Genomic DNA, 27,552 nt, shown 5'->3' with positions numbered 1-27,552 from the left:
ATGAGGAACAACCAGCTATGCTCAATTCGTTGTCTAAAATCGCACTGCTGTTTGATATTTGAATGTTTTATTGGAGAAAGTTCAAACAAGTAATGCGTTCTTAACGTTAACGTAATGAAGCAGCCAATCAATACATTTACTGTGATTAAAAATGTCTTACAACTTAAAATAGAAAAGCACATGAACATTAAACAGACATTATATACAGAGATTTTTTTTTTTTAAATCCATTAGAAAAGAAAAAAATAGTGCAAAGTGCAGAGACTTGACACACATGCATACAATCATCAAACTCATCAAATTTAACTGGTAAAATATAGCACCTGCAAGAGCAAGACCATGAGTGCAATTTCCTGGAAATACTCATACTGATCAAATGTACTGTAAATGAGAATACTTTGTACGATTAGTAAATCATGGGATTGTTATTTTGTGGCCCCAAGCTAATTTTGTAATTGAGGGAGCCTTCTTTACGGTCACCTTTTCTAGTCAGTGTAGTAGACTATCCTATATTCCTGAAAAGTGTTTGGCAGATATTTACAGTATAGTGTTATCACGGCAAACACTTTACAAATGTAACAAACCACTGCCTAGAAGTGTGCATATAGTGACAATCAAGTGATATATTCAGCTTGGCGAAGTTCTCCAATGTGAAAGTTACAGCAGCTGAAATTCTCATTGGTTAACAGATGCCAACATTAGAGTGCATTTCGGTAAAAATGATCATTTTCATATAAATTTCACATCAGTTAATTAATTCACATAACTTTCTAAAGTGGCATAATCACTACACTAAGAAAAGTCTGTAAAAAATACTGCCCAATGCACGGGAAATGGGTGTTAATTGGCTTTGTTATTATTATTAAATTTTTTTACACTTTTCTATTACTTTTTTACTACTGTGTAGATGCCCTTAATATTTTGACCTGCTCTTTTGTTGTTTTTACTTGTTTGCTTCGCTAATACAGGTTAGTGGGAAGCTCACCATGGCATTGTGAGATCCAGACGTCACTGCCTGCATTGTACACAGCTTTGATTGTAATGGGTGAGATGTAGTTTTGTCACAGTGCACGCAACACAAGCCTGCTGATCAGTGTGGGAAATTGTTAATGGACCAAAAATGATTACAATGACTTGGTGTGAACAGGCCATCTTTCCACAAGAAATGCAAACACTTTCCAGTGTCATTCTTACACACGCTCAGACCTAAAGCACTGGTGGTCGAGGGCCGTATCCCTCAGTAATGTCCCCTGGACTCATCTCCTGCAGGACTTTGGGACTGTTGTAGTCAGACGACGTGCCAAAGCCTTCAGAGTCTTCAAAATCCATGTCCTCTGCTGAAACCTCAAGGAGATCCACTACGGTGTCATCAAGTGTTGAGACTGTTTTGCAGTCTTCCTCAGTCGGGGAACTGGGGGGTCCATGTGATGTCACTGGAGAAATGTCTGTCAGCTCAGGTGTGGAATAAATTATTGCAGGAGTTTTTCCGTGAAAAATGTCCCACTGCATATGGAAAGGAGCAAAGCGGTCTTGGTACTGCTAGGAGTCAACAGCATAACGTATGAATAACAAAAAACTCCTTAAGGAACAGTTCTAGAATTATGAAGAAAAAAAACACAAAAGACACATACCAAACTTGGAGGCGTTTTGGGGATTTCGAACAGCTTCCTCCAGCGCAGCCACACAAAGCCAATGATAATGAAGAGCACAATGATGCCTCCGCCTAGCAGAGCTGCGATTAGTCCTGTTTTGTCTACAGAAAAGTCAAGAACAATTGAATGAAGTGTCTACTCTAGTACTCACAAATAATAATGACTTTAAGGTAAAGATAAAGTTCAGAAAAAATATTTATGAATTAAAAATGTTTTTAGCAACCGCCTTGGATTGGCTTGTTGCAGCAAGTTTGTTACAATGTTTAGCGTCTTAATACAGAAGGCGCTAAAATTTGGCAAAACAATGTATTTTTGGAATCAGTATACTCTTAATCATATTTCAGTAGTATACATTACATAAAAATAAAGTAATAGCAATAATAAACAGATTGCTGTTCTGTCTGGTTTAGCTTGTGGCACAGAAATGCCTCACGGTTAGGGTCTCGTGGAATTAAACTGTTTAAGCGACAGCTCCACAGATCTCTCTGGTGGACGATTTTTTCACCCCTTTCTCATGTAGTGGACTATACGACATTGAGTGTATAGGGAATAGTCAGCGAGGGGACGGCAGTGATTTCAAACACAGCTCATCGAACAAGAGCTCTCACATGGGCTCATTGTTTAGCATCATGATGGACACACTGCCTTCACTTAATAGCATGATAAGAAAAATTAAGACAACTGATAATGCTTTTACCAGTCTCAGGCGTCTGCTGAGGGACACAAACGTTTCTGTAGGTGTATGAAGGGATACCAGCAATCTTCCCTTCAAGCTTCAGCTCAACACACTGTCCAGCAACGCTTTGGTTAAAGTGGATTTCTGCAGTGCACAGTTCCTTCTCCACAAAACATGCGTATAAAACCTTTTGCTGTGGAAGGAGAAAAGAACAGAGTGATTTTAACAATTCAACATCCTAGCATGACTAACATTTAAAGAAGGACAATGAGGAGACTGTGCGATTGCTTTTCCAACCTCCTCATGTGTGATTGCGTACAAAAATTCTTCATTCAGTATGTCTTGCTTATGAAGCATGAAAGGGTGCTGAAAGGACGCCTTAATCACATCTTTGTGGACCGATGTATTTACAGCTGGAAAGTCCAAAGAGCCTGGAAAAGCAAAAGCTGATATTACATTAAGAAAGTCAAAACAACAAGAAAAAATAAAATAAAATAAAATAAAGTCACCTGGGAAGAGACTAAAGCAAATTAATTCCAACACTAAAACTCAAATATCCAAATAGATTTGCATTTCCTGAAGGAAACAGCAGCAGTGCTTGCAAGGCAGCAGAATGAGAGGTAAAGTTTTAGTGAAGCTCATTTTCTTTGGTTCTGGCTAATTGAAATGCTGCTGTATAGGCCCTGAGTATACTTGGTTTTTGTATGTGTATGCTAGCGTGTAACACATAGCCTTTCAAAGTATACTCCATTTGATAGCATGCACGAACACAGGCAGTCCATCATCTTTGTCCAGCGTCTGCTCTATTTCTCTCCAGAAGTTATGAGCAATAAAAAATATCTTTGTATTCCTGTAAACTACACCTCATAACCTCCTCAAGCATCTGTTGTTGTTGCAGTCTCTGCTATTTTGTTGTTCCATCCTTGTCCAGTGTCTGCGCTGTTTCTCCAGAAGTTGTGACCGATAAAATGTCTTTGTACTCTTTTAAACTAAAAGTGGCTGCTATCTTCTAACACCCTCACACAAGCGCGTGTCAGTGTAGTTGTTGCAGTCTCTGCTGTTTTTCCATCTCCTTAGTTTCATTCTCTACTGTGAAACAGCGGCTCGGGTCAACTGATTAGTGCAAAACCAAGTCAATGTGCATGTGTGACCTGCGCTTACAAAGTTACAGAAATCGGGTGACAAAATTAGCATCACACACACTGTACGCAGACCCTCGCGTATGCTTAAAAACTGAAGTATGCTTTGGCCGAAAGGCTAATTAAATGTTTGAATTGAGTCTGTACACTAAATGGTTTGGGCTGAATGAACCGCAAATGTTTTATAGGAAGCAAGCCCTAAAATATCTGAGAAATAATAATAGTGTTTCATCATCAAGAGTGTCTTGCAAACACTGTAATAAACAGTATTACTGTATCCATATGATTTAGTTATATTCAGATAACTTACATTTATATTTATGTGTGTTCACATTAAAATAGTCTTTGCTGTAGGTGAATCTAATGAAGACGCTTTCTGATTTCTCTTGCCCATCATGTGCCGTCACCAACACAAAGTAATCATCCCCCACATCTCTGCTGTAGCTGCTGATATCAAGGTGCGTCTGAGAGGTGTCAACTGTTTGGGAAGCACTAGAGATAAATGGGAGAGAATGATTAAGGAATGTGATTGTGATTAAGTAATGTCACATTTTCTGAAATAGTTTTTTTTTTCTTGATCCGTTGCTTTTGACACACACATACCTTTCATAAGGTTTGACCATTACGCCAAACTTCGTCTGTTCAGTTGGGTTACTGTAGTTCCAATAGAGGACATTCACAAAGTTGTGACAAACAACGCTGACGTTTGTTGGAGAAGGAACTGTAGAGAAAAAACAAGTTTATTAGTCTATTATACAAACTCAAAGCTCATGAGAACAACAAGACCTTTCAATATTGCTCAACAGCTACTGAAATGCTGAGTTATTCTTAAAACGGATGTCATTTTCTTCAGAGATGTCACAATCTTGGACTAGATTTTGAGGTTTGCTCAAACACAATCACTGAATTTTGGACACACACAACTGAATCGTATTATCCAAATATAAATGTTTAAAATGAGAGTGGAAAACAAATATAACATTTATTTTTATATATTTCAGCAAGGGGAGAAACCCCGTAATTCTCATACTTCCATTTGTGTTATTCGATTGTTTGACTTGTAATGTATAATCTGAGACTAACCTCTTTGTGAGTCACAGTACTTTAAAAAACAGACCTTCGATAAATGCATACAAATAAATGCAATTAAAAAGTGTTTTTGGATGACCAACCATCATAACAGCCTGCTATTTCAGGTCACTCTGAACTCAGGAAGTGGCTGATAGCATGTGACATCACAGGAAATGCAGGTCTTACTCAATATAAAGGAAAAAAACATTCAGATTTGTGGTGGATTAGGGTCTAAATCTATTCTCTGGTTTCACAGACAAGGCTTAAGCCTAGTCCTAGACTAAAATGTAAATCTGAGCTGTTTCAACTGAAACAAACTTGCACTGACTGACCTTAAAACATGTCAGTGCCTTTGTTTTGTCTTAAGATGCACACCAGTAATGATTTTTTCTTAAAAAAAAAAAAAAAGAGTGAAGTGACATACTGCTAAGTATGGTGACCCATACTCGGAATTCGTGCTCTGCATTTAACCCATCCAACGTGCACACACACAGCAGTGAACACACACACACACACACACACACACAGCAGTGAACACACACACACACACACACACACACAGCAGTGAACACACACACACACACACACAGCAGTGAACACACACACACACACACACACAGCAGTGAACACACACAGCAGTGAACACACACACAGCAGTGAACACACACACACCGTGAACACACACCCGGAGCAGTGGGTAGTCATTTATGCTGCGGCGCCCGGGGAGCAGTTGGGGGTTCGGTGTCTTGCTCAAGGGCACCTCAGTCGTGGTATTGAGGGTGGAGAGAGCGCTGGACATTCACTCCCCCCACCTACAATTCCTGCCGGCCCGAGACTCGACCCCACAACCTTTGGATTACGAGTCCGACTCTCTAACCATTAGGCCACGACCGGTTTCTAAGGCATGTTTATAAAAACTACTTAAATGTCCTAATTGAACAATGGCCTAATCCTGGTTTAGGCTAAGGCCGGCCTATGAAACCGGGCCTATATGTGTGTGTGTGTGTGTGTGTGTGTGTGCGTGTGTGTGTGAACAACAGAGAATGATTTCAAAACACTGATTAAGGGATTTGTTTAACCATGTTCATGGAATTTAATGTTGTAAAATATAGACATATATTGGTATGCATTTCTACTTTGGTACATATAAAATGCAAAAAAAACAATAGGGGAAGGTTTTTACTGTACTGGGTGTCTATGTCGGTTATGATTATGATTACTAATTGTGGAAAATAAGAAACAAAATTAACCTTTTAAATTAAGCCACTGCAGCCATCAGAGCAGACAAAAAAATTATTTTACATCTTTAATAATGGCCCTTACTGGGACTTTTTATTTATTAGTGTTAGACTGTAAAATGTTATACCCCACAAGCACAAAAAACGTCTCCGGTGAGTAGGGAACGAGACGCTGCGTCCTCTAGGGATCGCTATGGGGAACGTCTCGGCGTGACCGGTGTCTTGAAGCATATATCTAATCACGACAATAACATTGGCCGGCGACAGCCTATGACGTTACTACCTGCGCAGCCACAGTATAAAGGGGCGCCGGGAAAATACGTCATTCACTTCTTCGTCTGAAGCTTGCGTCCGAAGCATGGCAACGAACCTAGAGGACGCAGTGTCTCGTTCCCTACTCTCAGGGAACCAACAGGGAGGCAGCAAGCGACCAACTTCCTGGTGTCACTGCCACAGAGCTCATAAAGAACCTCCCGCAGTGAGGTTTTGGAGCACTGCCATGTTCAGAGCGGCGCTCTCATCCCTCGGGCTGAGGCGGTCCTTACGAAGGACTAGCTAGCTCTCGCAATGAGGGGAGCACACCCTAGCTCGACCAGAAGGCAGTGCCAGAATAAAAGGACAGTCCAGCAGCACCCAAAGGGAGACTGTCATCTGTTAGTAGGTGAACGTAGTCCTACGCTCTCCATCTTGATAGAGAGCATAGACCAACGGGTTAGCCAAAAACCATACACGTCTGAAGAGCTATCGCTCCTCAGAGCTAAAGCACTCAGGAAGGGTTTCCGTAGAAACACCTCTCACTCGTACCTCCGGGAAAGCAGTGTACTCAAGCCCACTCCACGGAGGGGCGATTCACTGGTTCGACCGTAAGGACAGTGTGACTCAAATCTCAGGAAGCCTCTCGATGCGAGACACGAGTAGTGCTTCCTGGCTGGGGCAGCTTCTCGAAGCAAACACCCAGCCAGGAGCTCAGGGAACACATCATGAAGCAATAATCTCCGAAAAAGGCTCAGCCTGAATGGAGGACCCGCAAGTCCTGGGTTGCAGCGCTATACTGGGATCTGAAGGCCAAGGAGGCTCCCGCAGAAGCCTAGCGACTTGGCTGCATGATCCAGCAAGCATGAGGCCGAAGATGTAGGCCATCATCCAGGCTGGATCTAGTACTGACAGGTGAGACCATATCCACAGGATCGAGAGGGCTCCCGGAGTGCAGTATAATGTGGTTAGAACATGTTATAAATCATCTGTCCAATAACTGCAGATAGATACGCACATCATAATTCCTTACTGATAGGGAAATTACTGATAGGGAAGATTTCCCGCACATTGTGTTTGCTGCTATGATACATGTTTACTGACCAGCCAATAAAAATGCGACATGAAATCAACGCGACATGGCACTAAAACATAAAACTATTTACCCGTTTCGCCTCTTCAACTTTTTTTCAGCACACATAAAAATACAACTGCTAAAGTGTGATTCATCATGCTCTTTTTGTTTGCCACTAGCACATGCTGATGACGTTTTATTCTTCTATAGAAACGTATTTAAACGTATTTAAATACCTTTGAAAAAAACAAACAAATGTATTTTGTATTTAAATACTTTTAATCTTAGTATTTTTGTATTTTTGTATTTTCAAAATACATTAAATACTTTTTGCCAGTCAACCTCTTTATTAGATTTCTGATTTCCTGTAACAACTAGTTCAGACATGCCACTTTCATTCATGTGAGCTGCAGCTGTATGACTCCATCTAGAATTGGGGAATGACATTTTCTGGTTTCCTGTAAGGAAATAAGGAATAATACTGACTTCATGTGCTATCAAAATGTCCTACTTCCAATTTCAGAAGTCCTGGTCACAAGCTTGTCGCATTCAAGTGCTTTGCTGTTGGACTGAATAGGAATCGTGGAGGACGCCAGGTTTTCTGGGAAAATCTTATGGAATCTTCTTTTTTTAAGATAAATCTTATTGAAGCCAAAATTGTAGATATTTAAGATATTTCATTTTGAATAAAATGTAGCATCCCATTGTTGACAACTATGTAAACATTCACAGTGCTATCTTTACAGTTAGCTTGTTGATGATTCTGGATTTTCAGTCAAATATGCTGTGCATAAAACAGAAATGGTTATTGCACTACTATGTGCATGACTTTAACATGAAAAAAAGGTGATCTTGCTTTTGTTGGAAAAAAAAAGCAAACCCTTCCCAGTGAGGAGCGTCTCGCTGCAGCCCACAAGATCCAGGGTGCGTGGTTGGATCCAGATCCAACTCCTCCAACCTTACATATACCTAAACCTACCCATCTCCACCCCCTAGATGTGGATCGAACCACGCCCTCTGGATCTTGAGGGCTGCAGCGAGTCCTACTTGTTCCCAGCAGCAACTGTTTCCCTCTCCACCATGTTTAAAGTTTATGGCCTGCACAACCCAGAAACTTGGGTATAACAATTATAGTTTTATTTTTTTGGGGGGGTTAGATTTTGAGCTAATCAAATGTGTTCATTAAACCCTGTTTGGATGGTTAAAGACTGCCTATACCTATACACACACTGTTGCTTTGTTTGATTATTGATTAAGATATCAAGCCGAGAGTGACAGAGTAACTCCTCCATGTACACTGTCAAAACAAGGTTTAAGGCCACACTGATTTGCAGCTGTAACCACGTGTGATCAGTGATGTTTTCACATCTACTCAGTGGTTTTCCTGTAATGCAAGTGTGAAAATAAAACCAAAGACTTCATACCACGTTCAAGAACCCATACTGTACTTTAAATAAACAACTCAAAACTGGGCCAGAGCATTTCAATGTATTGCTGGCTGAACACAACAAGAATAGAGAAAGAAAACGTAAGAGAAAGACATAAAGGAATGAAAAGAACAACAGGAAGGAAGTGAAAGTGCAAAAGAGAAATGAGAGAGGGTTTAACACACAACACAGAAGAAGAAAAACATAAAACCATATGAACAAGATTCAGAAATCTAGACCCAAACATTCCTTCATTATAGAGACACACTGCAAACTGATACGAATGACTTCAATAGAGATACGACACCTGCTAAAGAGAGTGAGACTCTAGCTGGAAGCCATGTGCTGATCTACCATTAGAGCAAGAGAAATGAAGATCCTGCGAGTAAAATGTCATTGTTAAGTTATATAATACTTAACAGATCATTTTATCTTCAGACACAAAAATAAATAGAAATATTAAGGTTTTTATCATATACATATCGTAATGTAGCCTATATCTGTTAAGCATAAAGTTAATGACATAAAACTACCTGCCTTTATTTATAAAAAAAAAAACCTTGTATATGTGTTAACATAAATAAAACATGCTTTACTGTAGATGCGATAACCAACAGTGACTCCACTACTGACAGATGATAAATGAACATAAAAGAAAAATTAAAGCAAAAAACAGAACAAAATGTGTAACTCAAATGTTTTATGAGGCAATTCAAATTATGTAAATAGTAACAATAATAATAAATTATTAACAATACAGAGTAATCTAAGTGTATTGTGAAGTCATTTTGAGGCGTGGTTTTCTGTCCGAGCTGATGATCTCACCGTCTAGACAACCTTATTGACTGATGGGTCGCTCCTTAAGATTGTGTGTAACGGTTCTTCAATTAAATGCATTTTCCTACAGAAGCACATATCCTCGCTTATCTCTCTGGGATAATTGATTTTGACTGTCAGTCGTAGCATTCGGCTGACAGATATGCCCTAATATTCTGTAATATGCTTTATATCAGACCGCTCATTCTGATAACTGGACTGGCCCAACTACCACAAACTCAGTCTCATTTCTGCCACCGTCTTGGGCCTCAGTCATTAATCATATAGTGAACTTCACCTCAGAGTATTATTACTTTTTTCTTTACTTATTTGTTTGTATGTTGTTGTTGTGGAAGCTTTAGGATAATATACCCCTCAGCACTGCACATTTAGTTTGTCTCCCTATATCGGACGCACCCACTGCAGGTCTTGCAGTCTCCACTAACGAGCTGATGAGCTGATGAGCTGATGAGGGAGACATACATAGTGTGCAGGGCTGGGCAGGGCCAGATTATGCATAGGCGTTCTAGTAGGCACGATGAAAAGAGATATAATTATTTATTTTTTTAAACTATGGGCTATCTACAACAGTAACGAACCAAAACCCCAGAAGACAAATATAACAAACAATAGGGTAAAAATGACAAACTATTTCCATGTTATCCATCTTTACACACACTCAATCTCCCTCCTCTCTGGTTGTGACTCCAGGCCATTAAAATTAGGCCTATTAGAGAAATAATGCACTCCTGAAGAGGCAATATGGCCACAATAACGGAGCCTATTAATGGAACGGTCCTCTGTTCTCAAAGAAAGAAATACATTAAATCTTTATTGACTGAACATAGAACACACTGTAATGGTTTCCACTGATTACCAAATATTTTTGTTTGCTGGGGTGGTAATAGATATTAATAGGGAAGGGGGCCCAAAAATGTTGTAATTTCAGACGCATCTGGAACGTCATATCATTAATATTACCTAACAAGTTAAAGTAAAGACTTTAGAAATCTCAAGGACGCGCATTTAGATGTGCGCGATGAGAAGCGCAGCCCGGTTAGAACATCTCTCAGGTACTGCACCCGATTCAAGACAGCAGTCCAAAACAGTTCACATAAAAGCCCACTTCAGGAATGAACAAAGATGAGTTTGAAGTGGTGTTTGTTTGACAAAACAGAGCAAACGGAAAGAGAGCGCGATCTATTATTAGTTCCCTATTTAAAGCATACGGACAGAAAGACAAACGTTGTGCGGAAATATACAGGATAAAGTCATGAACATCAACAATAATTTGGGTAAATAAATTTTGGTAAACGATGTAAGTGTGGTGCAGCAGGATTTGGAACAGCACCCTGAGTCGCCGCGGACAGTCTTTAACTTTAAATTAATGATTCAATTAATATTAAAATAAAGTGATGTGTGATGAAGACACCCAGCGCTCTGATGCTGATGTTGTTGGGTTTATGTCCCCACCAATGTCGAAAGCAAACCTACACCCTTGGTATTTAGCAAAACAAAGCACACACCACCCAGAAACGCTGTAAATCATGGTCATTTTTGGTAGGTTACTGTAATATGATGATGTAAATAATCCCTTGTTTGTTCTGCTAGAACTCTGCTCTTTAACATTTAATTTAACAACAACAACAAAAAAGAGGAACATATTTGCTACATTACAAACGAAGTCAACAAAACCAAAAATGAAGGGGAAACTTGAAATATTAGCACACAGTCAAACACTTGCTCGCTCCTATAGTACAAGTTTCTTTTTTCTTTTAACATCGAAAGTCTTTTATACAACTAAATGAGAACTAGTTTGAATTTCAAGGGATGTAATTGTAGACTTAACTTAAAAAACAAACTAGACGATAAAATAGCCTATAATAGCATATTCTCTACAGATATAGCTTTAAGATTAGAGTTATTTCCAGGCAGGGATATCATAATTGTAAAACGTGCTTATATTTGCAGAATTTCTATAATCCTACCAGGAAACCATCAGCATCCACGAATTTAAATAATACAAAAGCAGCGATTTTATAACAATATACTGTTTAAGTTATTTATTTTAATATTACGTGAACGCATGCTGCATATCTCTTATATGCTCACAAAAGGACAGATAAAAAGATACAACAGTATAATACACCGATGCGCCACCGTTAGCACGAGAGACTTCAGCAGAATGATACTCACCAAAACCAAAGACACCTGGAAACAGTAAGGCGTAAAACACACCAAACTGCACTACAGGATCCTTCGACATTGTCACAACTGTTTTATGCCATCAGATGAGTTTCCTAAAGCCAGACAGCATTTCCTGAGAGATCTGTGTGCTCGTCTCTCAGCGCGCTGGAGCAGATCTGACAGGGTTGCCAAATATTCCAAGCATTGCGCCCGACACAGCCTGACGGGGCGTATTAACAGTTTTAATACAAAAAGAAAAATGATTAGTAATAATTTTTCTGATTGGCTAAGCCCTCCATATAAACAATAAAAACATATACAGACACTTGTGCTCCTAATTTAAAAAAATAAAAATATATTTTATATATAACTTTATATTTAAATTAAAACATTAATTTCAATTAGAATAATAAGACAATCAGGAAGAATGAGCTACCAATCAAATAAAATCAGTATCAACAAAATTCATATTTGCACTACAAAGGTGGCACAGAACAGCACAAAAGTGGCATTTAGGTATATACTGACTGTTTAACGAGGCTCGGAGGTGGCATGAATGCATTTAAATTCATAATGACAACATTAGGAGATTAATGTTATAAATAAGTATATTAAATAAAATTAAGTTTTGAATGTAGAAAATAATAAGTGATTTAAATAACAGAAATTACACTTTAAAAAAATGAAACTAAAACCACCAGTAGGTGGCGGCAAGTCACTGCAACCCAGAGTTTTTTTTTGGTATTGGCCATTTCCACATGCATATTAATTTAAGAGCAGTGGCGGCTGCTGGTCTTTCAAAGAGGGGAAGCTCATTTTCAGCCTACATCATAAAAATTGTCCATTTATTTATATGTAAATTCTGCCCTACGTTCCTTTTCAAGAAAATGCTCTGTGACCCTGTCGTACCAACTAGGCATCTTTTCCAGTGACTTGACCAGTGTCCTCTCAATGGCCAGCAGAGCTAGGCTGCTTAAACGGCCTTGGCCCATTGTGTTACGGGTGTAGGACTTGAGTCGCTTTAAACAGGAGAAGCTCCTTTCTACACCTGCAGATGTAGCTCCAATTGTTGCCACTAACGAGAACAGTTTGTAAAGCTGAGGCATTGCATTGTCCAACTCCATGTCTTTAACCCTCTGGGGTCTGAGGGTGTTTTGGGGGCCTGGAGAAGTTTTGACATGCCCTGACATTTGTGCTTTTTTCAGTTGCTTATAAATATATAAATGGCTAAAGACTGTAAACAGCACAAACTGGGCTACAATAATATGTTAGCAGCATTTATGTACTTGATTTTGTTTTTGAGAAAGCAATGTTTATGCATGGTTAGTGAAAAACTAAAATTTTGAAGTCACTGAAATAAGACCATAAAACACATACAGAACAATTGTTCACAAGACTTCTGAGAACTGGATCTTGTAGCCTAGAATTTTTGCTTCAAAATAACATGAAAACCATCTTGTTTATTTGCTCACAGAAAACAATACATTGATTTAAATTTTCTAAGACACTTTTTGAGTAGAAAGGGTCTATATATGCGAGAAGGCGTCAACCTTCACATTCACACCTGAGAAGACAAAGGTCCTCATAATGAGCTTCATAATGAACCATTTAGTCAAGTATGTGACTGAGAGGGAAGAATTACAAGAAGGAATATGAGGACAAAATAAATTAAAAAAAAAATTTGTTTGTAGTTTATTGAGAATATGCAGTTTCCTCCACCCTCCACCTGGCTCTTACCCACCTAGAAAATAAAGACTCCTATGTTAGAATGCTGTTCATTTATTTCAGATCGGCATTCAACACAATAATCCCACAACAGCTCATAAATGGGGAAGTCGTGGCTTAATGGTTAGCTGGACTTGTAATCCAAAGGTTGCGGGTTCGAGTCTCTGGCCGGCAGGGATTGTAGGTGGGGGGAGTGAATGTCCAGCGCTCTCTCCACCCTCAATACTACGACTGAGGTGCCCTTGAGCAAGGCACCGAACCCCCAACTGCTCCCCCAACTGGGCGCTGCAGCATAAAATGGTGCACACTGAGCACAGGTGCCCCACAAGGCTGTGTGCTCAGCCCTCTGCTCTTCACACTGCTGACCCATGACTGCACTGCCAAGTTCAGCTCCAACCACATCATCAAGTTTGCTGATGACACAACAGTGGTAGGTCTCATCAGCAACAATGATGAAACGCACTACAGAGAGGAAGTGGCACAGCTGGCTGAATGGTGTGGCACTAACAATTTGTCCCTCAATGTGGAGAAGACAAAGGAGGTTGTGATGGACTTCAGAAGAAACTCCGTTGACCACCCCCCACTGACCATCGACAGCTCGACTGTGGAGAGAGTCAGCAGCACTAAATTCCTGGGGGTGCACATCATAGAGGATCTCACCTGGACCACCAACACCATGTCACTCTCCAAAAAGGCACGACAGCGCCTACACTTTCTCCGCCAGCTAAAAAGAGCAAGTCTTCCTCCACCCATCCTCACCACATTCTACAGAGGCACCATTGAGAGTGTGCTGACCAGCTGCATCACTGTCTGGTACGGGAACTGCAGTGCTGCTGACCGCAAGACCCTCCAGCGGACAGTGAACACAGCTGCAAAGATCATCGGTGCCCCTCTCCCCTCCATCCTGGACATTTTCCTTACACGATGCTCCAGCAAAACCAACAGCATCCTGAAGGACTCCACCCATCCCTCCCACAGTCTCTTCCAGCTCCTAACATCAGGAAGAGCATCAGAGCCCGCTCTGCCAGACTGCTCAACAGCTTTTTCCCCCAGGCTGTGAGAGCCCTGAACTCAAATCACCCCGCCCCCCTCTGAAACCCCATGCAAACCCCTACCTGCTGAAACATGCCGGAGCGGAGTTTATATCTCAGAATTGCGAGTTATATCTGAGAATTGCGAGTTTATATCTCAGAATTGCGAGTTTATATCTCAGAATTGCGAGTTTATATCTCAGAATTGCGAGTTTATATCTCAGAATTGCAAGTTTATATCTCAGAATTGCGAGTTTGTATCTCAGAATTGCGAGTTTATATCTCAGAATTGCGAGTTTATATCTCAGAATTGCGAGTTTATATCTCAGAATTGCGAGTTTATATCTCAGAATTGCGAGTTTATATCTCAGAATTGCGAGTTTATATCTCAGAATTGCGAGTTTATATCTCAGAATTGCGAGAAAAAAAGTCAGAATTGTGAGATAAAATGTTGCAATTACCTTGTTTTATTTTTTATTCATTGGCGGAAACCAATGAAACAATGTTATTCATTGTAACGGGCTTCCATAAAGAGAACCTCAAAGAATTTTGCAATAATAAAAAAAAAAAAGTTGGGTCATGACAATTTAAAAGATGTGATTCTCATCAGCCAATCAGCATCGCGCGCGCGAGAGAGAAATATTTTGAATATTAAATGAGAAGCTTTTGCGTCCCTCGCGTCAGGCCTGATCACAGCAAGAACTGTAACAACCTTAATTAATTAGTTATGGAAAAATAAGGGATTAAAATAACTCTCAGCCCGTCCCCTAGACCTCATCTTAAATTTCATACAGTTGACTGTTTACAAACATGATGCAGAACAACTATGTAGTCCATAAATGGAGTTATGTGCCCCCAAAATTTAAGATATTAGGCCAAAAAAATAAAAAAGTGCTGTTGTTTGAATTTTGAATTTATATGCCATTTCACCAGTGCTGCTTTGTCCCCAATAGCACCAGTGCAAAAGTGATTTCATACAGCAGTTAAAGTAAATGAGGTAATATCGTGTTATATTTTAAACACAATACTGTCTGTTTTTGCTCAGTTAGCCATGCAAATATTACTTATTAAAACCACATCACAAGTGTTGTGCCTCACAAAAACACACAATTTCTGAATGAATCCGCGTTATCAAAACCAATGGGGTGAACCATTGATTCAATTACCCATTCATAAAGATTTACTTAATTCCTGAATGAATCCAACAAATCAAATAAATAAATAAATGTCTCAATAATTTATTCATTAAGACATTTTACTGCTGCCTTCTGGCAGTTTTAGTTTATTTTTTAAGAGTATCATTTCAATAAAAATTTATAAATATGAAAAAAAACTATATTAGTGTAAAATTAATTAAAGGGATAGTTCATCCAAAAATTATAAAAGAAAAAAAATAATTAAAATTTTTGTAATATCGATTTCATGCTTTTCTAAAATTACACAATAATGACTTTAATAATAAGATTTATAATAATACAAAAGCAGGTTGTCCTATCAGAAGCCAGCATCTGTAATCTCTGAATTACAGTGAACTTTGTTGTTAATTTTCCTGCGGGATCTGTGTCTTGGATGGTGATGTTGAGTGGTGTCCCTCCACACCATATCTATGGGAAGGATCAGGGCGTCCGGTGGTGGGACGCTCTCACTCACCCTTGCTCAGGTCACTCTTACCATAGCGAATACCTGCTTTATATCTCTCACTGACAGTGAAGATCAATTATAAAACAGACTTTCTCCATGTATTCTTTGTTTAATGTTTCTTTCTTTGTCTTGTGTCTTAACACATTGCTTTGTCTTTCTTTGTGTCTGCCATGTTTTTCTTTTGGTCCCAGCTCCTTTCTTCTCTTGGTCACGCCCTCGTTTAATCTTTGTCTTATGCTGCGTTCGTACTTACGAGTTGACAAGTCATAATTACGACATCAGGTGAGTCCAAATCACTTTGGTCGGAACAAGATGGCGATTTAACTTTTCTACATAAAATTCAACAGTTTTTTTTAACTCTACATCTACAAAATGATGAATAAAGAATGTGTATCGTGCTTTTGCTAAACTGAATGTAAACTGAATCATTCTATATTCTATGGTAATTATACAATAATATAATATTTTGTATGCAACTTATATACTGTAGTTTTATTGTACATTACAAAAAAAGAATCATTTTATTAATTTCAACAAATTTATCGTCAATGCAGATGCTGCATATCTATAGTCTTTGGCTGCCTCCATTGCAACCGACACGTTTTCTCACGGACACGCCCACAACTCGGAAACTCTGGGCTTAAAGAAAATTTTGAGTTTCCCACTTGTAATAACAACTTTGTGATGGAGTTCATATGCATTTAACTCGTAAATATGATCTATCCGATATGACTTGAATGCACCAGTGTTCTCGTTTCATTAATTATGCTCACCTGTGCCTCGTGTGCTTTCCTCCCTTTATATGGTGCTGTTCCTTCCGCTTGTGTTGGCTGGTTTGTCTTGTGCCTTAGAGACAGTTACTGACTTGCTGCCCTGTTTTCCAGTCTTGCCCTGATATTTGCTGTGATTGTGTGTCCTTGCTGTTGTTTTTGCTCTTGATTTCTCACTTTTGTTTTTTGCTCTTGATCTTCAGTTATCTTGCTTATATTTACTTGTAATGTTTTTTTTAGTTGTTCATCAGTTTCGTTTCTAGTCTTGTGTTCTCGTTATTGCTTTTGATTTGATATTGTTAGTCCAATCTTACATATTTCCTTATTTTTGTTATTTTTTCCCTTTTATTACATGTTGTTTCTCCTTGTGCTGTGCTGAGTTGTTGTTTTGTGGTCTTGAGTGGTGTCTTGTGTGTTCTTGTGTGTTTGTGCTGTGTTTTCCCTCCAGTCCTGCTCGACCAGCCTGACGCTTGTTTCACACTTATGCCGCTTGCAGTGCGAATGCATTCCATGTGTGTTATGTATGCAGAGCAGAAGCGGCACGGACTCATTTAGATTTCACACAGGATGCGTTTGCAGTCTGCTTCTGATCCGTGGTTTTTTATCACAAACAACATGTATACATTATTTTGGTTTCAAATCCAAACTATTACTGAAAATGATCATTCAGCATTGTGATCCTTTTATAATCACAGTATAGTAATACAATATTTCATAGACATCTTCACATTTAATCTCAATAAATATGAACAATGTATTATTCAATGCATTTGACTTCTAGATTTGTGTATTAAGTTGCTCAAGCAAGTGACATCACATTTAAACACAGCATATAGCCTACTTTTCTTCAGTTAAATTAAAACTGACAGAAACAGTTGGCTAGTTTTAAATATTTATTTCAAGCAATTGATAAATAAATGTTAAATATAACCTGCTGGTCTTAAAGAACTTTGTTATTCTGCCTCCATAAGTGCATCTATAATGTTACCCTGTTTATCTAAAAGTGCACTTTTCCTTGTTGACTGCGAAACACAGTAGACTTTATTATATCTATTTATTGTGAAATTACTACATTTCCGTGTCAATCCATGTTAATTTTTACCGCGAATAATGCACTCTCACTTTAATTAAGGGTACCTTCCTGCTGACCCTGACATCATGTAAATAATAATAATAATAAATTGCATAATAAAATAAATAATATAATTATGTTTAAAAAAATTAAAAAATAATAGACTTTTTCAAAATACAAAATAGTATTTTTAAATAATAATTAATATGAATATGCACAAACCTTTGTGTTTTTTAATGTGTGCGTGTGGCTGTTTAGCTTCTCATTATACTAAATGTTCACTAGCGATAACAATCTCTTTTGCTAAAAGCATTGCAACAAGTTAGTTTAGTTGAACCCAAAGCGTATTTATTGACATTTGGATATATGCAGATATCGGAAATTGTACAAACCCGATTCCAAAAAAGTTAGGACACTGTACAAATTACGAATAAAAAAGGAATGCAATAATTTACAAATCTCATAAACTTATATTTTATTCACAATAGAATATAGATAACATATCAAATGTTGAAAGTGAGACATTTTGAAATGTCATACCAAATATTAGCTCATTTTGGATTTCATGAGAGCTACACATTCCAAAAAAGTTGGGACAGGTAGCAATAAGAGGCCGGAAAAGTTCAATGTACATATAAGGAACAGCTGGAGGACCAATTTGCAACTTAATAGGTCAATTGGCAACATGATTGGGTATAAAAAGAGCCTCTCAGAATGGCATTGTATCTCAGAAGTCAAGATGGCAAGAGGATCACCAATTCCCCCAATGCTGCGGCGAAAAATAGTGGATCAATATCAGAAAGGAGTTTCTCAGAGAAAAATTGCAAAGAGTTTGAAGTTATCATCATCTACAGTGCATAATATCATCCAAAGATTCAGAGAATCTGGAACAATCTCTGTGCGTAAAGGTCAAGGCCGGAAAATCCATACTGGATACCCGTGATCTTCGGGCCCTTAGACGGCACTGCATCACATACAGGAATGCTACTGTAATGGAAATCACAACATGGGCTCAGGAATACTTCCAGAAAACATTGTGGGTGAACACAATCCACCGTGCTATTCGCCGTTGCCGGCTAAAACTCTATACGTCAAAAAATAAGCCATATCTAAACATGATCCAGAAGCGCAGGCGTTTTCTCTGGGCCAAGGCTTATTTAAAATGGACTGTGGCAAAGTGGAAAACTGTTCTGTGGTCAGACGAATCAAAATTTGAAGTTCTTTTTGGAAAATTGGGACGCCATGTCATCCGGACTAAAGAGGACAAGGACAACCCAGCGCTCAGTTCAGAAGCCTGCATCTCTGATGGTATGGGGTTGCATGAGTGCGTGTGGCATGGGCAGCTTACACATCTGGAAAGGCACCATCAATGCTGAAAGATATATCCAAGTTCTAGAACAACATATGCTCCCATCCAGACATTGTCTCTTTCAGGGAAGACCTTGCATTTTCCAACATGACAATGCCAGACCACATACTGCATCAATTACATCATCATGGCTGCATAGAAGGAGGATGCGGGTACTGAAATGGCCAGCCTGCAGTCCAGATCTTTCACCCATAGAAAACATTTGGCGCATCATAAAGAAGAAGATGCGACAAAGAAGACCTAAGACAGTTGAGCAACTAGAAGCCTGTATTAGACAAGAATGGGACAACATTCCTATTCCTAAACTTGAGCAACTTGTCTCCTCAGTCCCCAGACGTTTGCAGACTGTTATAAAAAAGAAGAGGGGATGCCACACAGTGGTAAACATGGCCTTGTCCCAATTTTGTTGAGATGTGTTGATGCCATGAAATTTAAAATAAACGTATTTTCCCTTAAAATGATAAATTTTCTCAGTTTAAACATTTGATATGTCATCTATGTTGTATTCTGAATAAAATTTTGAAATTTGAAACTTCCACATCATTGCATTCTGTTTTTATTCACAATTTGTACAGTGTCCCAACTTTTTTGGAATCGGGTTTGTATATTGGAAGGCACAGCAGATAAATAAATCAGATAATAAAACACAACACAGCAGGTGTGGACGATGGTGGGATGAACAGGAAAGTAAATAAGCTGATAAACGGAGGCAGGTAAACTAAACTAACTGTGAAGCGCTCAAATAAACACTCCAGTGCAGGAGAGAGAAAGAGCTCACTAGAGACTCAGCGGTGAGTATGGGAGATCGCTGGAGACTGTAGAAGAGTTTTATTAATCAAAATACAAATTAATCATATGTAATCAATTTGAATATAGCCATTTATGTATCAAGTTATTCTACTATTATAAAATTGTATCTGTCGGCATGTGTAGAGGCCTGCAGAAGAATGGAATGTGCAGACGTATGGTTTAAGGTGAAGCTGCACATCCTGTATTGACATGATAGGGTTTCTTCCTTTAACGTAACATAAATTGGGGCCTATTGTCTGCTCTAGGAAACAGATGGAGATATAGCCAAAAAGAAAAGGTAAACAATAACGATATAAGAAATGTCTTGAACACGCCTTAGGGGGAAAAAAAACTGTATATAAGCGGGTACGAACACAGATTCAGGAGATTCCCTGCAGGGTCTCTCGCCTTCATTGTCTCTGATAATAAAGTCTCTCTTCTGGCATCAAAACCACAAGACTTTGAGAGTGATTCCTCATAGCACTGGCAGAAGCCACCACAAGACTTGAAGGAGAAAGATCACTGGAGACTTGAAGGATTGTATAGGAGATCACTGGAGACTTGGAGGAGAGTATAGGAGATCGCTGGAGACTTGGAGGAGAGTATAGGAGATCACTGGAGACTTGAAGGAGAGTGTAGGAGATCACTGGAGATTTGAAGGAGAGTATAGATCATACCTGGAGATTTTAGGGTGCGTATTGGAGATCACTGGAGATTTGAAGGAGAGAGATCACTGGAGATTTGAAAGAGTATGGGAGATCACTGGAGACCTGAAGGAGAGAGAATCCTGGAGACTTGGAGGAGAGTATAGGAGATCACTGGAGATTTGAACGAGAGTATAGAAGATCACTGGAGATATTAGGGTGAGTATCGGAGATCACTGGAGATTTGAAGGTTAGTATAGGACATTACTGGAGATTTGAAGGTTACTATAGGAGATCACTGGAGATTTGAAGGAGAGTATAGGAGATCACTGGAGATTTGAAGGAGAGTATAGGAGATCACTGGAGATTTGAAGGAGAGTATAGGAGATCACTGGAGATTTGAAGGAGAGTATAGGAGATCACTGGAGAATTGAAGGAGAGAGATCACTGGAGATTTGAAAGAGTATGGGAGATCACTGGAGACTTGAAGGAGAGAGATCACTGGAGACTTGGAGGAGAGTATAGGAGATCACTGGAGATTTGAAGGTTACTATAGGAGATCACTGGAGATTTGAAGGTTACTATAGGAGGTCACTGGAGATTTGAAGGAGAGTATAGGAGATCACTGGAGATTTGAAGGTTACTATAGGAGGTCACTGGAGATTTGAAGGAGAGTATCGGAGATCACTGGAGATTTGAAGGTTAGTATAGGAGATCACTGGAGATTTGAAGGTTACTATAGGAGGTCACTGGAGATTTTAAGGAGAGTATAGGAGATCACTGGAGATTTGAACGAGAGTATAGAAGATCACTGGATATATTAGAGTGAGTATCGGAGATCACTGGAGATTTGAAGGAGAGTATAGGAGATCACTGGAGATTTGAAGGAGAGTATAGGAGATCACTGGAGATTTGAAGGAGAGTATAGGAGATCATTGGAGATCTGAAAGTGAGTATCGGAGATCACTGGAGACTTGAAGGAGAGAGATCACTGGAGATTTGAAACAGTATGGGAGATCACTGGAGACTTGAAAGAGAGTATGGGAGATCACTGGAGACTTGAAGGAGAGAGATCACTGGAGACTTGGAGGAGAGAATAGAAGATCACTGGAGATATTAGGGTGAGTATCGGAGACCACTGGAGATTTCAAGGAGAGTATAGGAGATCACTGGAGACTTGAAGGAGAGAGATCACTGGAGATTTGAAAGAGTATGGGAGATCACTGGAGACTTGGAGAGAGATCACTGGAGACTTGGAGGAGAGAGATCACTGGAGACTTGGAGGAGAGTATAGGAGATCGCTGGAGACTTGGAGGAGAGTATAGGAGATCGCTGGAGATTTGAATGAGAGTATAGGAGATCACTGGAGATTTGAAAGAGTATGGGAGATCACTGGAGACTTGGAGGAGAGTATAGGAGATCGCTGGAGATTTGAATGAGAGTATAGGAGATCACTGGAGATCTGAATGTGAGTATCGGAGATCACTGGAGATTTGAAGGAGAGTATAGGAGATCACTGGAGATCTGAATGTGAGTATTGGAGATCACTGGATACTTGAAGGAGAGTATAGGAGATCGCTGGAGACTTGAAGGAGAGTTTAGGAGATCACTGGAGATTTTAGGGTGCGTATCGGAGATCACTGGAGATTTGGAGGAGAGTATAGGAGATCACTGGAGATTTGAAGGAGAGTATAGAAGATCACTGGAGATATTAGGGTGAGTATCGGAGATCACTGGAGATTTGAAGGTTACTATAGGAGATCACTGGAGACTTGGAGGAGAGTATAGGAGATCACTGGAGACTTGGAGGAGAGTATAGGAGATCACTGGAGATTTGAACGAGAGTATAGTAGATCACTGGAGATATTAGGATGAGTATCGGAGATCACTGGAGATTTGAAGGTTAGTATAGGAGATCACTGGAGATTTGAAGGTTACTATAGGAGGTCACTGGAGATATTAGGATGAGTATCGGAGATCACTGGAGATTTGAAGGTTAGTATAGGAGATCACTGGAGATTTGAAGGTTACTATAGGAGGTCACTGGAGATTTGAAGGAGAGTATAGGAGATCACTGGAGATTTGAAGGAGAGTATAGGAGATCACTGGAGATTTGAAGGAGAATATCGGAGATCACTGGAGATTTAAAGGAGAGTATAGGAGATCAGTGGAGATTTGAAGGAGAGTATAGGAGATCACTGGAGATCTGAATGTGAGTATCGGAGATCACTGGAGATTTGAAGGAGAGTATAGGAGATCACTGGAGATTTGAAAGAGTATGGGAGATCACTGGAGACTTGGAGAGAGATCACTGGAGACTTGGAGGAGAGTATAGGAGATCGCTGGAGATTTGAATGAGAGTATAGGAGATCACTGGAGATCTGAATGTGAGTATCGGAGATCACTGGAGATTTGAAGGAGAGTATAGGAGATCACTGGAGATCTGAATGTGAGTATTGGAGATCACTGGAGACTTGAAGGAGAGAGATCACTGGAGACTTGGAGGAGAGTATAGGAGATCGCTGGAGACTTGAAGGAGAGTGTAGGAGATTACTGGAGATTCGAAGGAGAGAATCGAGATCACTGGAGATTTGAAGGAGAGTATAGAAGATCACTGGAGATTTTAGGGTGCGTTTCGGAGATCACTGGAGATTTGAAGAAGAGTATAGGAGATCACTGGAGACTTGAAGGAGAGTATAGGAGATCACTGGAGATTTGAACGAGAGTATAGAAGATCACTGGAGATATTAGGATGAGTATCGGAGATCACTGGAGATTTGAAGGTTAGTATAGGAGATCACTGGAGATTTGAAGGTTACTATAGGAGGTCACTGGAGATTTGAAGGAGAGTATAGGAGATCACTGGAGATTTGAACGAGAGTATAGAAGATCACTGGATATATTAGAGTGAGTATCGGAGATCACTGGAGATTTGAAGGAGAGTATAGGAGATCACTGGAGATTTGAAGGAGAGTATAGGAGATCACTGGAGATTTGAAGGAGAGTGTAGGAGATCACTGGAGATTTGAACGAGAGTATAGGAGATCACTGGAGGTTTGAAGGAGAGTATAGGAGATCACTGGAGATTTGAATGTAGAGTATAGGAGATCACTGGAGATTTGAATGTAGAGTATAGGAGATCACTGGAGATTTGAATGTGAGTTATTCTGTGTCTGTGATCTGATCAGCGAGTTTCTGTAAAGCTGAGCTGCCATTCGTTTGCGGTGGAATGTAAACACTCACAAGAATGAACAAGCAAACTCCTATGGCGAGTAGAAAGGTTTACAGTTAACGAAGAGCACTTCTAGATCTTCTTCTTTGGCGTATTTGGCTGTTGGCAAACCAGCTAATAGCTGTTTTACCGCCACTTGCTGGACTGGAGTGTGGAACAAATATCTGGCTGAGAAAGATAACAGGAGAAAGAGAAAAAAAAAAAATATATATATACAGGTATATAAGTGTTGATGAGTAAGTAAGTAAGTAAGTAAGTAAGTAAATTTTATTTATATAGCACATTTAAACATAGCAAAGCTATCCAAAGTGCTTAACAATGTAACAGAAATTAAAATGAAAAAAAGAAAACAAAAAAGGAGCAAACAAGACAACCAATAAAACATCAATAAAATTGCAATTAAAATGCTAAGGAAAAAAGATATGTTTTCAATCTTGATTTAAAACTGGTAATGGAAGGTGCAAGGCGGCATTCTAGAGGTAACTGGTTCCATAGACGAGGGGCATTAACTGAAAAGGCTCTGTCACCCTTGGTTTTCAAACGGGAGCGAGGGACAGATAAAAGAGCCCTGTCAGTGGATCTTAAACGTCTGGTAGTTGACAAAGGGATAAGAAGAACTTTAAGATAAGACGGAGCTTGATTGTTAAGAGCTTTAAAAACAAACAGCAGAATCTTAAACTGAACTCTAAAATGGACAGGAAGCCAGTGTAGTGAAGCCAAAATTGGAGTGATGTGGTCATATTTCTTTGCCCCAGTCAGCAGCCTTGCAGCTGCATTTTGTACCAACTGGAGGCGTGAAAGCGATGACTGAGGAAGACCTGAGTACAGAGAATTACAGTAATCTAGACGTGAGGTAATAAAAGCATGAATAACCTTCTCCAAATCTTGAAAAGACAAAAATGATTTAAGTTTGGAAATGACCCGTAATTGATAAAAACTGCTCCTAACGACCGAATTAATTTGTTTGGATAAACATAATTCTGAGTCTATAATAACACCCAGGTTTCTAACTTGTGAGGAAATGGAGGGGAAATGGTTGCCCAGCTCCTCAATGAGTAGACCTAACTGTTAGGCGCGGTCTCTTTAGAAAAACAATGTGATTTTTTTTTTATATATAAAAAACTGATGAGCTGTATCCAGTGCACGATAATGTTAGCTTATTAAATTTTAATGAGTTAAATTCCATTTTGTTTGCTTGAATTCATTCGATTCGTCTTTTTGAACGAGTGATGCTATTGAATCATAGGAGTCGGACTCCGCTGATGGCGCCATAGATATCTATACGGGTGACTCTCTGATTTGATTCACTTAGCCATTCAAATGAGTCATTTACTTGTGAATCAAACTGAGCACGCTGTTGTAGCATTACACCTGCTGAGACAATTCAATATGTGAAATCTGAATTTAATAATAATATATATTTTGTGGTAACACTGCCGTGTGGGAAGCTCTGACACGGAAAAACACTATAGATATGTAAGAGAAGGCCGTAAAATGTAAGTGCATTATCTTTTGTCCTTGAATGGAGGCCTAAACTGTCTGCTTTATTTTTTAGAGTGAATGAAAACTTTTTAAGCGTATATATGCCGTATGATGTGATTAAAATCATACTTATTTTACTGTGGTGGGGATTATTATGAGCAAACAAACTTAAAAGTTTAATCTAAACACTTTATATATGTAATTGACTTTTTAATTTTTTTTTACATAAATTCTGAGCTACTGCATGAACATGAACATTCATCATACATATGAGGTGCGAATTCAGGGTCTGGTCCTAATGACTGTAAAAAACTGTAATGCTTAAGATTTAATAACTACCTTACAATATATATTTATACATATATTTCAAGGCTGCAATTTGGAAAAACTTTCAAGCTAATGCTGCTGAAATGGAGGTCAAGGGGACTATGAAGAGGTGGCTTCAACTGGCAGACAAAAGGGCGGGCTTCGGGAGGCAGATACACTCTGTGAGTTTAAGAGTCCCATATCTTTAAGCTTCCATACACATGACACACTATCACATTTCTATAATTCAAATCCCTTAAAGGATTTTTATGCTGCACCAATTAGGGTAAGCAGCAACACTTCCCATAATATCTAATTTACTTGTTAATTTGTAAGAAGAATGACATCAATGCTTATATTAGATGCTTATCCTGTCTAACCCTTATCACTAGGTTACAGTAATCAGCTGATCCAGTCAGTATCCAGACCAGACGGTGGACCTGCACCCAGGAACAACCACAACACATCCCTGACTGTCAGTGGAGACCATGTCAGCTAGATGACAGATCCCTGTGAAGACCTCAGCACAGATCCTCAGCAAAGACTACGAGAACCAGACAAGACCTCTGCACTGACCCTTTTTACCAGCTTCACCTACTGGCATGATGTTTCTTCAAGCAGAAGATGTTGGATGAAATATTCTGATTGCTAGCAATTCACAATCTGACTTGTGATCTGACACCACGTTAATTTGTTTGGTCAGAGCAGAACTGGTTTCCTGACTGAGCCTGCTCTTGTCTCCTTCAAATTTGCCTTTTGTCTTGCTTAGTTGAAGACACTTAATATTCAGCAATATTATTGACTTGACTGCACTGATGCCATTTGATAAGAACTGAACTGAATTATGACATAATGTTTTTATATATATAATATACAGTAAAAATTATTTACTTGTTACTTTGTGGTTTAAAAAGTGTGTTAATTTTTATACTGTAGTGCATTTGTTCATTGTTAATATATATTGTGACATGTGTCCTGAGCACCTATCAGCGTCGTCCTGGAAACGAAAGAGGAACACCTGTCCCCAATCACCGCGGGCTGATCGGTCACGGCTGTGGCGCATCAGCGGGGAGCTACAAAAGCCTCGACGAGACACACACAAGTGAGCAATGCCTCCACAAGACCGGCTACTAATTTGTGTCTCTTTCCCTCATAGAGAGCAGCCTGTGACGGATCAGCCCCAAGCACTCGAGCACGAGATCGCCGGGCACCGAATCACTCGCACAGGACACGCTGGCACTTCTTCCACTTTTCCCTGTTTGTCAATAAACGCACCCTCCGGGGACTTTTCCACATTTACCCTGTTGTGTGATTCCTCGGCCCGCCACAATATTTATATTGAAGTATTTGGTAATTTTATAATTAAAGCCTTTTTAATGTATTTAAATAGTTGTATTTGTGTTTCACTGCTGAATTACATTTTAGCAGTTTCTGGGCCACATTTGGCCTGGGGACCAAGCCGAGTCTTAGCCAGATCTAGCTTAAAGTGTCTCATCAATAAATAAGAGTCATTTTACAGGGCGTGGGCCGCGTCTGGGCCAGAGGAAATTGAGTCGGTTTTCAGTGTGTGGGCCAGTTTTGGGCTGGGGACCCAGCCGAAATTGGGCCAGAAGTGAAGCCAGGTTGTGGCCTAGAGGTGGGCCAGACAAATTTTGCTATCTGGAGAACAGCAGTGTTTGAAATGTTCTTATTTGTCCGGGATAGCAGAAGGAGTTTGTCCGTTTTGTTGGTTAGAGAGCGGAGATTTGTCAGATGGATGCTAGGCAACGGCATTAGAAATTTGCGCTGTCTGAGCGTCATGAGCGCACCATGGGTCGCTTCCCCATCTGCGAGTCTTGTGTTTGATCAGCATCCGAATAATCGAAAACCGTAAGGGATTTTGTGGTGTGTTCAATTTGAGTGTGGTTTATGATAACTCTCGACTTGCACTGCAAAAAAAAAAAAAGGCTCATCTTAAT

General features: G+C 39.5%; 1 protein-coding gene across 3 annotated transcripts; it reads right to left on the bottom strand.

The window, feature by feature from the left end:
- Positions 1-53: 53 nt before the first annotated feature.
- Positions 54-11,755, bottom strand: LOC306882105 (interferon gamma receptor 1-like). 3 transcript variants are annotated; one of them, XM_079436578.1, is made up of 7 exons: positions 11,543-11,755; positions 4,071-4,188; positions 3,778-3,959; positions 2,626-2,759; positions 2,350-2,521; positions 1,632-1,753; positions 54-1,503 (listed from the first exon to the last, which is right to left on the bottom strand). In XM_079436578.1, exons 1-7 carry the CDS (start codon positions 11,610-11,612, stop codon positions 1,207-1,209), a joined length of 1,095 nt encoding a protein of 364 aa, XP_079292704.1. In that variant the 5' UTR covers positions 11,613-11,755; the 3' UTR covers positions 54-1,206. The 3 variants fall into 3 exon arrangements, with proteins under 3 accessions (XP_079292704.1, XP_079292703.1, XP_079292702.1); XM_079436577.1 differs by having other exon boundaries at positions 54-1,536; positions 11,543-11,748; XM_079436576.1 differs by having other exon boundaries at positions 54-1,539; positions 11,543-11,739.
- Between the last annotated feature and the right edge of the window lie 15,797 nt (positions 11,756-27,552).

Source organism: Barbus barbus (assembly GCF_936440315.1).
Source record: "Barbus barbus genome assembly, chromosome: 16".
NCBI classification, from domain to species: Eukaryota; Metazoa; Chordata; class Actinopteri; order Cypriniformes; family Cyprinidae; genus Barbus; species Barbus barbus.
This window is presented reverse-complemented; position numbering and strand designations above follow the sequence as displayed.